This window comes from Engraulis encrasicolus, chromosome 18, assembly GCF_034702125.1.
Source record: "Engraulis encrasicolus isolate BLACKSEA-1 chromosome 18, IST_EnEncr_1.0, whole genome shotgun sequence".
Taxonomy (NCBI): Eukaryota; Metazoa; Chordata; class Actinopteri; order Clupeiformes; family Engraulidae; genus Engraulis; species Engraulis encrasicolus.
In genome coordinates, this window is record NC_085874.1 from 13,094,825 (window position 1) to 13,109,564 (window position 14,740).

At 43.8% G+C, this 14,740-nt stretch overlaps 1 protein-coding gene across 1 annotated transcript in view; it reads left to right on the forward strand.

The window, feature by feature from the left end:
- Positions 1 to 14,740, forward strand: part of fig4a (FIG4 phosphoinositide 5-phosphatase a) — a 131,255-nt gene that overhangs the window by 49,361 nt on the left and 67,154 nt on the right. Inside the window, exons 11-14 of the mRNA XM_063223065.1 lie at positions 1,980 to 2,077; positions 7,644 to 7,777; positions 12,679 to 12,795; positions 14,019 to 14,064. Coding sequence (XP_063079135.1) covers positions 1,980 to 2,077; positions 7,644 to 7,777; positions 12,679 to 12,795; positions 14,019 to 14,064 — 395 coding nt within the window. The remainder of the gene's footprint in view (positions 1 to 1,979; positions 2,078 to 7,643; positions 7,778 to 12,678; positions 12,796 to 14,018; positions 14,065 to 14,740) is intronic.

Sequence of the window (14,740 nt, forward strand, 5' to 3'; positions counted from 1 at the left end):
GAACATTTGAAAGTCAAAAATGAGTTTTGAAAGTCTCTGCTTTCATCTGATGAGATTCAATTGCACCTGCTTTGATGCATGAATTCTGCCTCTGTCAGGTGAAGAAAGGGGTAGTCCTTAAAAATGTATGACATGGTTTCCACAATTAAACATGGTGGTGGAAGCATCATTCTGTGGCAGCCTCAGCCACAGGTAACCTTGTTTGGGTGTACGGCACCATAAAAACAGAAGATTATGATAGAATGTGTAAGGTGACCATGCAAAAATATACTCATAGAGGAAGCTAAGATCTTCACTGGATCTTTCAATAAGATAATAACCAAAAACTTACATCCAAAATTGTTCAAATGTTCTTCAAGGTTACTAAAACCATGATCATGTTGTGGTTCAGATAGTATCTAGGTTTTACTACTGATTAATATTTAAGACCAGATCCAGTGCAATAGTTGGAATTCAGAAATGCAAGGTTTATTAACTTGAGAGAGGGAGAGGTGAGGCCAATAGAGCTCGAAAGTGACGTCACTTCCCCCGATTTCATGGGACCTCAACGGCGTTTTTAGCCGAAAATCGTAGCATGTAATCCAATGGCGGTATTAAAATAATATTTCGATCCCCTTCGCGTTGTGCCACGAGCTCCATATATGTTTTTTCTGATATTTTTGCTTAATTTTTCGTATGAACCCCCAAACTTTTTAGAAAGCTGTGTTTCTTCACATTTTTCATGCCGACGGCCTCGGAACAAAACATTGATACTTCAGGATGAATAATCTTTATCTAGCCTCTTAAACAGCATATTTGTAGCCCCGCGCATATCATGACTGAGATCAGAAGATATTTAGTCTCTACCATGTTGTTAGATGGTCAGCTTAGGTCCCGTGAAACGCGGAACTAAGGGGCGGGACTTTCGAGCTCTATAGGCCCCAAAGGCCTGTCCACAGGCCTCCCCACCCCCTCTCTCCAATGAGGTGTTATAACGGTACAGGTACAGACAAAGAAGTAGCAAGAAGAAGGGCAGAACAATGCCAGTGGCTGAACTTAAAAAGACCTCCACAGGAAGTGAGGTCACATGGAATGATGTCACATACAATGATAGTTGTATCCAATAGCAATCAGCACCAGTGATTCATAACTATCCCCTCGAGGCTTATTGGGAAAGTAACCTTTATTGCCTCTTACAAACTAAGAGAGTTGTTCCTTCATGGATAAAACAATGCATGGACATCCAAATGTAATGTCTCAGATTGGGGGCAATATTCAGATTCCTTCAGGTTCAGATCTCAATCCTTTAGATAGTCTTTGAGGAATGCTGAAAATGAATGTCCATCCTCAACACCCATGCAATTTGGACCAGGTTAACTATTTGCAGTGAAAAAATTGGCCAAAATCCCTGGTAGGGCATGTGCCAACATAGTTAACAACTAATCAAAGTGCCTGATGTCAGTTTTGGTTCATAAATGGCACTGTATTGATTATTAATGATAAGGGGGTTAATCATTTTGTCCTTGCCATTTTTACCCTTTTTTGTTTAAACTCATTGTGAAAATGGAAAAATCCAAATTCAACTCATTGGACATTATCTCCATCAGTGTATTTGTTTCCAGAATAACAGAAACAGTTCATAGTGGTCCTTCTCACTGAGAAATCAAGAGAGATATCTAATTTCAGGAGGGGGGCTAATAATATCGTCCTCAACTGTATATGTAGTCTGTGAAGGGTTGGTGTTGGTGAAAAAAATGTTTAATGTTTTTTACAAGAATATTAATGGTTGGTTTCTCCATTTCTCTTCTCTCTCCATCTCTCATTCTCTTCCTTGTCCAACACCCTCTGGTGTTTTTTGGTGTCTCTCTGTTTCTCTCTCTCTGCCTCTCTCCCTCTCCCTCTGCCTCTCTCCCTCTCCCTCTCTCTCTCTCTCTCTCCATTCATCCCTCCTGTTCCCTCTGTCTGTCCCTGTCCTCTGTCCCATCCTTCTCCCTCCTCAGTGGACCAGGCTGATCCGTACGCCCATGTGGCGGCGCTGCACTTCGACCAGATGCTCAGGCGATTCGGCTCTCCCATCATCATCCTCAACCTGGTTAAGGTCAGCCCCCCTCTCCCACACTGCCTTTTTTATGTTTATTCATTTATTTATGTATTGTCTTTTTTACTTTATTGATGATGGTACAGTAGTATAGGAGAGGTAGACAGGAAGCTAAGGGGGAGAGAGATGGGGAAGGATTGGTAAATGCTAGAATTGAACCTGGGTTGCTGGCGTGGCAGCCCAGTGCCCTACCGTTAGAGACACTTCTGGGCCCTTGGCCATGGCTCAAACAACTAAGGCATCATAATGTTGCACCGCGCCATTCAATTCCAGCACGATTCCAGCATTTCAGGATCCTCTTCCAGCTCTCTCTCTTCAACTCACTTCTTGTCACCATCTCGGACTGTCCTATCCAACGAAAAGTCATAAAAGCCCCCCTGAAGAGATGAGTTGACCTTTATTGAAAGGAATGTCGATGCAAAGCTGCAAATCGATCAATTGGAGCCTTTATGTTATTGATTCCACTGGCCAGTGTGGGTGACATTCTGATTCTCACAGAATTAAACTGCTCAACTTTTTTGCTTGGACTACATGTTGAATTTAGTAGAGATGCACAGGATCCAAGATCCGGTTCCGGATCCGGCAGGATAATAGGGTTTTTCACAGGATCCGGGTCCGGCAGGATCTTAAGCAGTGGATCTGGTATCCGGTAGGATCCTAAAAATCAGGATCTGGTGCATCTGTAGAATTTAGCTTTGCTTTGTGAATTCTCTTGCACACGCCTCTGCTGTTCACGGTGACACCACTTTTTGGAGTGTCCCTGTCTGTTCCCAGCTCTGAGTGTCTGTATCCTTCCAAGACACGTCCTGATGCTCATTCGGCACAAGCAGAGAGGGAACATCACAAGACACCTGTGTGCCAGACAATCTCCGCTCAATATTATCTTGTCACATCAGGTGAACTGTAATAATACTGGAGTTTCAGTACCTTGTAGTGTGTACACGCGGGTGTTTGTGTGTACAATGCACAATGGTAACCCCCACTGAGAGGATTTATATCTCTGCCTGATGTTGTTCACGCTATATCCCACCTGTGTGTGTTTGTTGGTGTGGTGTAACATCCTCCCTCCCTGCTGACTCACATGGACAAGCATGTGAGCTCTCTCTCGCTCTCTCTCTCTCTCTCTCTCTCTCTCTCTCTCTCTCTCTCTCTCTCTCTCTCTCTCTCTCTCTCTCTCTCTCTCTCTCTCTCTCTCTCTCTCTCTCTCTCTCATGTATAAACAACCCTGTTTGGATTCATGCAGTGTGGTCACCAGCGGTGGTGGGCAGGAATATGCTGGGGCACACATGCGGACTAGCGTTCCTGAAATCTCATGTCTGCTTATCTGAAAGGCCACAGACTGTGGTGGAGGGGAAGGGGGTAGCTGCTAGAGAGCTGATCCACAGACACAAGATGATGAAAGGTCTTTTGGGACACGTTAGACGCGTGTCCAGGCCTGCCGACGGTTGGGGTGGGGACAAGCGGATTACTTGTCCTGGGCCCAGGAAGAGTATGGCCTCCTCTGTATTTGTATGTATTGAAATAGAGGGGGCTTTCAGATGATTTTGTCCTGGGCCCAGAGGAAGCTGTTAGTGGAAGCGGCAGTGGCCCTGCACGTGTCGAGCGTTATGACTGAGGTGTGTGTATGTGAGTGAGACAGTGTAGAGGGAGAGAATGACTCTTCATTACAGCTAATCATCACAGTCTCTGTTCAAAGAACCTTTTTGTTTTTTCTCTGTTATTGTTCTTGTCTGGAGAGAGAGAGAGAGAGAGCTCACATGGTCCAAGCATCTATAATACATCACAAACCCTCTTCAACACACACATACACCCCCCTTAAAAGAGTTTTTTTTCATGAGAGAGAGAGAGCGAGTACGCACACGCACTCCACATCCATGGTCAGTGATACATGGGAGGGTTGTTTCTGTTTTTACAATGTTGTTCCATTTGAGCCTGAGTGCACATGTGATGGTTGTTGTGGAGCGTGTAGCCTCCTGGACCCCCTCAGTGTTCTGCTGTATTTGCTCCCTGTTCCCTGCCGAGCCGAGCTGAGGTGAGCGGAGGTGAGGTGAGCTGAGGTGGGGCTGCAACTGGTCAGGGCCGGCCACAGCTCCTACCAACACCTGTTTGTTCTGCCTTGTTATGCCTTGTTCTGTGCGTTGTAGTGTAGCCTCATGCCCATGATAAATTAGTGAAGGCAGTAACACAAAAATAAGGGGTGAAAAAAAAGCTTGAGTCACCAAACATTGCAAAAACTATATGTACAAAAAATATTCAAAAAAATAAGTAAGGTATGAGAAGAACAAAACTTGCTTACAAAAAGTCAATGTGTAGATGTGTAGCCGTGACATGCAAGTCTGGCAGAGATGCAGGTCCACAAGAAGGTTTGCGCAAAAGTTGAGGGTTGTTTTTATTATTTTTCCACAGCCAAAATCTGTGCACTTATTTACAGTGAGAATAAACTAAATTCAAAAATGCAAATAAACAAACAATGACACGAGGGTCAAAAGAAAAGAGAAAAATTAACTAACAAAAAGTTTAGGCAACTAAAGTCAAATCAAACTAACTTTGTGCAATAAAGTGACTCACGCTATTGAGTTCTGAGGCTCTCACTAACATAAGTGTGCACGCATGGCTGGCCTTCCACTAACTGAACAATCAGGACATTTTCAAGACAGATCAATTCCCCTACTAAATTGGCACAAACCAATGTTGCAGTGTGTGCTGAGGGTTCTGTTCACTGACGGTATATACAGTGCCCTCCATAATTATTGGCACCCCTGGTTGAGATGTGTTAAAAGCCTTAAAATAAATTCAGTGTTTATTGCAGAAGAATACTGTCACACTGAAAATTGTAGGAAAATGTAGCCTTCAACTCAAATGAATTGTAAGAAAATAAGAAAATCCCTGACTAAAAAATAATTATTTTTCATTAAATCACCTGTTCCACAATTATTGGCACCCTTAACAATTCCCAGGAAATAAATATAATTGAAGCATTTCTGTCATTTCTAGAGTAGTTTACAAAGTTTACCAGAGTATGTAGGAACATTTAATTAGTAATTCATCACTTCCTGTTTCCCTGGGGTATAAATATGACGTGACACCGAGGTCATTTCTCTTATCCACTCTTAAACATGGGAAAGACAAAGGAACACAGCATACAAGTGAGGCAGATGTGCGTCGACCTTCACCGGTCAGGCAGAGGCTACAAGAAGATTGCCACTTAACTGCAGCTGCCCATATCCACTGTGAGAGGAATAATTAAGAAGTTCAAAACAACTGGAACAGTGGTAAACAAGCCTGGACGAGGACCCACCACGCACAGTGAGGAGGATGGTAAGAGAAATCAAAAGATCTCCAAAGCTCACTGTTACAGAATTACAACAAATGGTAGCATCCTGGGGTCACAAAGTCTCCAAATCAACCATCAGGCGCTGTCTACACGCCAACAAGCTGTTTGGGAGGCATGCACGGAGAAAACCTTTCCTCACTCACAATCATAAACGCAAGCGTCTGGAGTTCGCCAAGCGGTATTGGGGCTTCAACTGGGACCGTGTGCTTTGGTCAGATGAGACCAAGATTGAGCTTTTTGGCAACAAACACTCTAAGTGGGTCTGGCGTACCACGAAAGATGCGCATGCTGAAAAGCACCTCATACCCACTGTGAAGTATGGGGGTGGGTCAGTGATGCTGTGGGGCTGTTTCGCTTCCAAAGGCCCTGGGAACCTTGTTAGGGTGCATGGCATCATGAATGCTTTGAAATACCAGGACATTTTAAATCAAAATCTGTTGCCCTCTGCCCGAAAGCTGAAGCTGGGTCGTCACTGGGTCTTTCAGCAAGACAATGACCCTAAACATATGGCCAAATCTACACAGAAATGGTTCACCAGACACAAAATCAAGCTCCTCCCATGGCCATCTCAGTCCCCTGACCTCAAGCCCATTGAGAACCTGTGGGGTGAGCTGAAGAGGAGAGTACAGAGGAGAGGACCCAGGTCTCTGGATGATTTAGAGAGATTCTGCAAAGAGGAATGGCTGAAGATCCCTCTTTCTGTCTCTTCCCATCTTGTGAAACATTATAGGAGAAGATTAGGTGCTGTTTTGTTGGCAAAAGGGGGTTGTACAAAATATTAACACCAGGGGTGCTAATAATTGTGACACACATTATTTGATGTCAAATAATTATTTCTTTATGTGGGATTTTTTCCCCACTGAATAAATGCACTTGTATTGAAGGTTGGATTTTTCTCTTTTTTTCCATTAAGGTCCCATATTATTTAGAAAAAAAATAAAATAATTGGAAGCTAAAAAACACATCTCAACCAGGGGTGCCAATAATTATGGAGGGCACTGTACATGGACATCGTTCTTCTATTGTATTCCGTTCAACTGTTTTTAAGTATCCGCGATTGATCTGTGAGAATTCTTCTCAATTCTAAATGTCCACGTGTTCCCTAGCAACGCTGAAAACTAGCGACAACAGTTGCGTTTGACTGTCAATCAAAAGAATTCAAAAAGATTTCTAACTGTCAACTAACAATGGTCCTTGGTCATTTAAACAATTTAAATAGCTCTCTGAAGCTACCATTTGCCAGAAATAGAGTAGACTCAGCAAGAACGGGCAAGGAGACGCATTGTCTCAAGTCTCCCATAGAGATGAATGGGAATTGCCGTTTTTTTCCGGTTTTTGGATCTAGTCCCACCCGCCTCCGTTGTCTCACTTTAGAATAGAACCCACGGCGTCCCCTCTATTCAGTTTTAATGGTTCTGTTAGCTTTATCTACCAGCTTTTCGGTGTGAGACTAATCACAAACCTGGGTGTGTGTAGGCTAAAGTGTGTCTTTCTGTGTTTACAGCTTTGTGACTGTCTTGGTTTTTGTACTTGTGCGCCTTTTTGTCTGTCTATCTGTCTGTCTGAGCATGTTTGTGCATGCACGTGTGCACACTTGTATGTGCAGTTGCGGGTCATGTGGCATGTGAGTGTGTGTGCTTTGTAGTATGTGGTGGTGCCTAAGTGGTTTTATTGGAGCACTTTTATTGGAGTCTTCTACAGCAGCAGAAAGATCAGCAGGGGTTCCGTGTCTGCGTGCAAAGTATGTGTGCGTGCGTGCGTGCGTGCGTGCGTGCGTGCGTGCGTGCGTGCGTGCGTGCGTGCGTGCGCCTGTGTTGAATAAGGGTCAGGTAAGTCCTCGGCATGGGGAGTACAGACCGGGATGAAGAGGCAGCACAAGGTTACCCAGCAACTCCTGCTGGGCTTGTATCCTCCGTCAGGTCATGCACAGAAAGGCTCCATCCCCACCATCTAGCCATCCCAGCACACATATAGAAATGGAGGACGCTTGCGGTTCTGAAATCGTCAAAACTGTGTGCGTGCTTGCGTGCATGCGTGCTCCTTTCAATCGATGCATGACATGACGTGATCGATATTATCCCTATTGTTATCCCCATAATGGGGATATTATCCCGCAACAATAGAGAGAAGCACCGCTGGGTCTACAGTATGTGTATGCCTTTTTTTTGTTCAGTGCTGTGTTCTATGTCTGTAGCTGTACTGAGTCAAGTGTGTGTGTCTGTGTGTGTGTAGAAACGTGAGAAGCGCAAGCATGAGAAGATTCTAAGTGATGAGCTGTACCCCGCCGTCCTCAACCTGAACCAGTTCCTGCCCCCAGACCACGCCATAGACTACATCGCCTGGGACATGGCCAAGTACACCAAGAGGTACACACCAGTGTTAATTTCGTCAGCTTTTTTTGATTTAGTCTTAGTCTTAGTCACAATGACGAAAATCAATTTTAGTCTTAGTCATATTTTAGTCATTGCCTTCCCAATTTAGTCTTAGTCTTAGTCAAAATGACGAAAATCAATTTTAGTCATAGTCAAATTTTAGTCATTTTAGTCATTTTAGTCAACATTTCAAGTTTAGTCAACATTTCAATTTTTTGTCATTTTAGTCAATATTGTGTAAAATAAATAACCTACAATGGCTATTGTTATTTCACAAAGTATTACTAATATAGCCTATTGCAGCAAATATTCACCTTGTTACTTGGTCATTTTCCACCAAAACCCAAATCAGTCATTTCAACATCATAGAGCAAAAGAGCATCACACACACACACACACATACACACACACACACATCCAGGTGCAGGCTGCGCTCTCTCTCTCTCTCTCTCTCTCTCTCTCTCTCTCTCTCTCTCTCTCTCTCTCTCTCTCTCTCTCTCTTGTGCATTAGAAGCTGCTGCATATTATATTTGATTTTGAGTTTGATCACGGAGGAAAGCTACATGCTCTTCTTCACCTGACCGTGTGACTTAAAGCCTGCAGATTGCCGGCAGTGGGAAGACCAGACACCCAAGTCTGCATGAAGTTCAAGAAGTCTCCCTGATAGTGGCTTCCCGATGACCACGAGTCAGATAAAATACTGCTGATGTTAGACTATGCAAGTTAGCGGTTCTTGTTTTCAATTGGCAATGCGAGCAGAGAACGATAGTGACTCATGCGGCATGTGTGGAATAGGCTTAAATAGAATGCGCGAGCACACTTCGTATGCCCTGCAAAAGTCCCAGAAAAAAATAGTTAGGCAGGGGGTATGCAGACTGGACGATAGAAAGGACACGCACATACAAATATTTAAACACTAATGCTGTTTTGTTTGTCGGGGGTGTCGAGGCTCGATAAGCATGACCTGAAAAGAGTTTTTGGAACTTGGGAAGACGCTGAAGACGCATGGAAATGCTGTCGATTTCCTTGGGTCTTTTAGCGTTGCTCTCGACGAGAACACGTTTCAAATCTCAACAGTTTAAAACTCCTTAGCGATCGCCCATCCATTGATTCTTTTCAAAACTAGGCTACATTCAGTAGCCGTGCCTCTGTTACTTTAGACAGGCCAACTTTCCCCCTGCTGGCGCGCGCTCCAGCGGTGACTGATTTAAATAAATTCACAAATCCGACCGTCATGATTTGCTTGCGAACTGCCTACTCATATGGTTAAACAACAAATATAGCAAACCTTACAAAAAAAGAACAGACAACGAACGCCGGGCTAAGACAGCCTAAGTGAAAAGGAGAATAGTGGAAGCTCGAGGAGGTTTAGAATGACAGTATCAGAGGAGGATTGGCGCGACTGTCATTACCTACTGCAGAAACACATGTCTTCGTCATGGACAAGAGGGTTGTTGAACATGTTTCAAAATTAACACTTCCCTCAACGTCGGCTATTTTTTCTCTTTCTCTGGGAATGTTTTAGGACCTAAACTCAACTCAAATGGACTCACTGAACTACTAGGCTACAGAACTACTGACTGAGCCGCTCCATGCACTGGTTGCCAGCAGATACAAGCGAGGCAACACAGCCCTAGCGCGCAATCACCTATGAAGTTCAAGATACTTAGGCCTATATAACAATTACAGATTACAAATTCATTATAAATAATTATATATTTTTAATGTCCATTCGTCCATGGCTTGTAAATTTCGTCTCGTCTTAGTCTCCTTGACGAAAATATTTTTTTATTTTCGTCATATTTTGATTTGCTTGAGGCAATTTTTAGTGCGTCATCGTCTCGTCATCGTCAAGGGAAAAAGGGGCGTTGACGAAATATTTTCGTCATCGTCGTGGTTGACGAAATTAACACTGGTACACACACACACACACACACACACACACACACACTCACACTCCAGGGATGGAAATAAGTACACGTCCACCTGCGAATGACGGGTAAATTTCAGTGGTGACTGACTGGTACATTTTTCAACCCACCAGTCACTTTGACTGGTAAAAACAGTGAGTGACTGGTAGATTTTGAAATCTACCTGCCACCGTGACGGGTGGGGAAACAACTTAAGTTCCAACACCTCATCGTATGGGGCTCGCTGGAGAAGGCCCTGGAGAAATACCAGTAGGGAACCATGCACACACACACACACACACACACACACACACACACACACACACACACACACACACACACACACACACACACACACACACACACACACACACACACACTTTATTTGATTTCACTTAACAAGTTAATATCAATGGAAACTAAGTCTGATGAATTATCCTACAACTGTTTTGACCAGCAAAAAAAAACATCTTGCTGTCGGAATCCAGCCTCAGGGATACAGGAAATATCTTCTCTTCCAGATGAACATGCTCCCTATAACTGCTGGTATCAATCAGTATAGATCATGGACCGCGGAAACGGCCGGGCCAGGGGGGCCGTGGCCCGGGTAACTTTTTGAAAAATAAATGAATGAAGGACTTTAAAAAAAATCCAAGTCAAAACCCGAGGACAATATCAAACCTAAACACAACCCTCGCAGTAATAATGCAATAAAGCATTTCCCTAAACCAATATTTCGTTAACCAATTAATATTTAACATGCGCGTGAATGTTGCAAGATCTGGAGTTCCAAACAATAGCGCAGCACTGAAAATCGCGCGGAAGAAGTAGCCTATAGGCGAGGTTGAGTAAGGTCTCACCAAACCGTCCAAAACGGTTAACCATTTAATCATTTCGCTGAGCAGACAGCGACGCAAAGAAGCCAGGTTGCCGCGGGAACGTACAGCAAGCGTTGCCACTTATTCATCTGAAAGCGCGGGTAGGGTCGCATGCGCTTTCACCGACTTCGATCAGCAGAGAATGGTGCTTCAGTGCTCCCTGCAGCGTGCCGCGGGAATGTAGAGCACACACGAAAGTTTAACAAAAGCTGTGCTTATTTTTTTTTATTGACAATCACCGCTGCCAAGTACAGTGTCACCACCCATAAAAAAGAACACAGCAAGGAATACTCCCAACCATTATCCATCGAATGGTTTTAGTAGTGGATTACCAAGAAAGTTACAGTTATCTTTGCAACCTCCATCAATGTAAGGGGCAGTGTAGGTGAGTCATGCTGATGTGGTTCTTTTAGTTTTGTTGGCTGTTTGGACATAAGTAAAATCATCCTGGCAACGTGATGTATCCTCTCTCTCTCTCTCTCTCTCTCTCTCTCTCTCTCTCTCTCTCTCTCTCTCTCTCTCTCTCTCTCTCTCTCTCTCTCTCTCTCGTGCGCGCACTCAACTCCGATAAAACAGCAAACATCCCCAATCCTCAATGCACTCATCTGACCAAGCACCAGAGAAGGTTCACTTCTTTGTGTTCAGTGTTTCTCATAGCTTAAGTAGGCTACTGGTACAAGCAAGCCCACCGTTTTTCAGTTGCGTTTCCAGCGACCAACGAGGTGCAGAACATTTTTATTCTGCACCGTTCTGTGATGATGTATGCGTGTCCATGTAGGATATACCGCGCATAGCCTCGGCTATGCATCTTGTCCGACCTAAAATTTTGGTGACACAGACCCCCTCTTGCGATTGTGGCCTGGGGTGGCCAGACGTCGTTATGTGGGATGGACCGTCCATCGTCTTTTCAGTGCCTTGTCCGGCGTGAGATTTCATGCAAAAATGCATTAAAATGCATGAAATTGCATCTAAGAAACGGAATTTTTCTTGGGTGAATACCCCCAAACCCCCCGTCCTAAAATGGGTCCCCCCCTTGCGGCCCCCCCTTGTTCAAATACGTTCCGCGGTCTATACTATAGATGGCTGTCTGGCCCGTCTTTTACTTTGTTCCTCAGTGGCCTTCTAGAAGCAAGTAAAGACTCCTCTTTCGTGACTACAGTATCTACTACATGCTTGAGCTGCCCTAGTCTCAGGCCAGGCATGATGTGTACGTGTGTGTACTCTACTTTACTTAAAAAAACCTAACCCTGCTTTGCATCTGCACTTGTTTTTCTGTATATATCCTGTGCTGTTCATATCTCTTATAGGGCTTTCAGAACGGAGCTGGAGCCGGTGCCGGTGCCCGCACCAGTTACGTTCAGCACTTAAGTGCTTATCTGCGAACCGCCCGTGTTCATACCGGGCTCTGAACTTTTCCTGCACGTGACTGCGTTACACGGATGAACCTGCTGACGGGCACGCTGTCGTCACGGTTCGCGGAGAAAAACCTAGTATTTTGCGGTTCGCATTGCAAACCAACTGCCCGGTTCGCGAACGCAAATATCTGTGGCATGAACACGACGGCCGGTTCGCGATTAGGTGCGGGAACGGGCTCCAGCACGGTTCTCAGTCGGCCTGAACGCGCTATTAGTGATGTTGGCTATGATGCTGGCTATGTCCTCGATTCTAAGTCACTTTGATCAAAAAGTGTCTACCAAATGCAATGTAATGTAATGTTATATCAGTGACACACGCACATGCACACACTACACTGCACTGCCCCCCGACCACACCATTGACTACATCGAATGGAACGTCACCAAGTACACCAAGATGTGTAAACACTTTTGTACCGCCATGGCATTGAATGTTCTCTTTAGACAGGAAGAGCTCAAGGGCTGAAGGAACACATAACTCAAAACTTTTCTCAGGAACAGGACTGAAAGGAAATGCAAACCTTCAATGCACAGACTACAGTCTCTTACCTCTGGCAGTCCACATTAGTGAAGCACATACTTCCGATAAAACATGTTTTCTCGGTTCATGTTCTCTCTCTCTCTCTCTCTCTCTCTCTCTCTCTCTCTCTCTCTCTCTCTCTCTCTCTCTCTCTCTCTCTCCCTCTCTCCAGTAAATTATGTAATGTCCTGGATCGGCTGAGCATGATTGCTGAGAACGTGGTGAAGAGAACTGGATTCTTTGTCAATCGATCTGATTTCCATTGTCACAGCCTAAGACCAGATGAGCGGTATGTACACACACACACACACACATTTCTATTATAGCCCAGGGCCTGACTTTGGTTCTCACATACAGGAAATGCATAGTGTACAGCGCCCACAGTTTCCTGAAGGACACACTTAAAACTGCTCTCTGAGCGATGTTTGTCACATGCACACACACTTCGGTGCAGTACTGTATTTTGGCATGACAGCAGTGTCATTGCCCAAACATTTCTTGTGCATATTGTGTGGCATTCCATATTTTACAGAAATGAATGTTGAAAGGTGAAAGAGGACATGGCTCAATTAATCATACAGTATTGCTCGCTCTCGTGTGCTCTCTCACTGCCTCTCTCTGTTTCTCTCTCTCTCTGTTTCTCTCTCTCTCTGTTTCTCTCTCTCTCTCTGTTTCTCTCTCTCTCTATCTGTTTGTCTCTTCCTGTTTCTCTCTCTCTCTCTCTCTGTCTCTCTCCGCCGTTGTTGCTCTGTTAATGGGAAACATTTAACGCGTTACACTCCTGAGAACTTTGTGTTCTTCTGAGAAACGTGGCTCCTTCTCAGAACAACAGGGTGGCACAGTTCAACAAGTCTGTAAAATAATTATATATCGTCACTGTGTAATATTTTTAGCAGTTTCTTTCCAGAATTCATGCTGCCCATTCAGAAATGTTTGCTTTTTCATGAATACTTACCACCACCATCAAATTCTAAGTATTCATTGTGATATTTTAAACAAGTGAAAGATCCTATAAAGGACCCTCCATGACATCCATTCAGTTCTTACATTTCACCGTTGCTATTGTCCTACAAGTAAGCCATGATGTGTTGCTTTATTCAGTCAAAGGAAAAATGAGGAACTGGCATGATATTGTTGCTGATTCGTTGTTGATGAGTTGTAAAACTTTACTTACTGTAGTGTGTGAAATATACGTAGGGTGAAGGGAGGATGAATTCACCAAGGCAGGCAAATTGAAATGGTCTACATCTTTACTTTTTCCAAATTTAGATCAATAACCAATTAGTTTGATAACCAACTTGATAAGCGCATGTGATTGCTTGCATCAGAAGCGGGTGTCCCAAAAATGTCAGACAAATTTCAGAAAAAAATCAGACATATTAATGAACCAAAAAATGAACCAAAGCAAACTGATGTAACACATATGGGCGTCTCCACACTGACATTTCATCACCCTGAGTTTCAAGCTAGCTTGGTTAACTTGCATGTTTTGCGTGTGTATGTTTTGTCCAGGTGGGGAGACCTAGGAGGACGTTTAACATCAACTGGCAGAGTCCAGGTATTTCTCTCACTCGCTCACACACTCCATTTCCCCCTTTCGTGTCCCATGTTTTTTTTCTGATTACATATTTTTTTTCCCCTCTGGACTAATAATAAATTATTATAATAACCTGTGTGTATCTGTTGCCAAGGTAGCAAACATCGACATTGGATGCCCTCACACCAACTGATGAGCGCTGTATTCTTAGGCCGCAATCACACTAGACGCTGATTTGTTTCTTACAATTGACATTGCACATCCAGCTGGTTTTTATTCCGTAGCGATCAGACCGAGCATGCATCTTCTGTGCCGGTTCCAATGTTGTCAGTGGAATCTAATGAAAGGTTATTCATGCATGTTCGCACTGGAGTAGACATTATGACTGTCATAATCAAGGATGAATAGTGTCCTGCGCTCTTAATTAAAACCGTCTTAGTCATCTCTACCTCGATATTAGTACCAGATTCATGCAAATGCAGTTCTGGGGTCCTAATTTGCCACTAAAAAGGCACACTACATTTTATTAAAATCTGTGTCTGTCTGTCTCCAAAGTGTCTGATTTCATGTGAAATAACCCCACTATAGATGCATTGTTGCAAATACCCACTTTAGTTAAGAGTTTTTTTTTAAACATTGGAATAATCTCCAACATTATTTCAGTAAACAAGGTGAAAGGAATGTCTGAATTCACTTT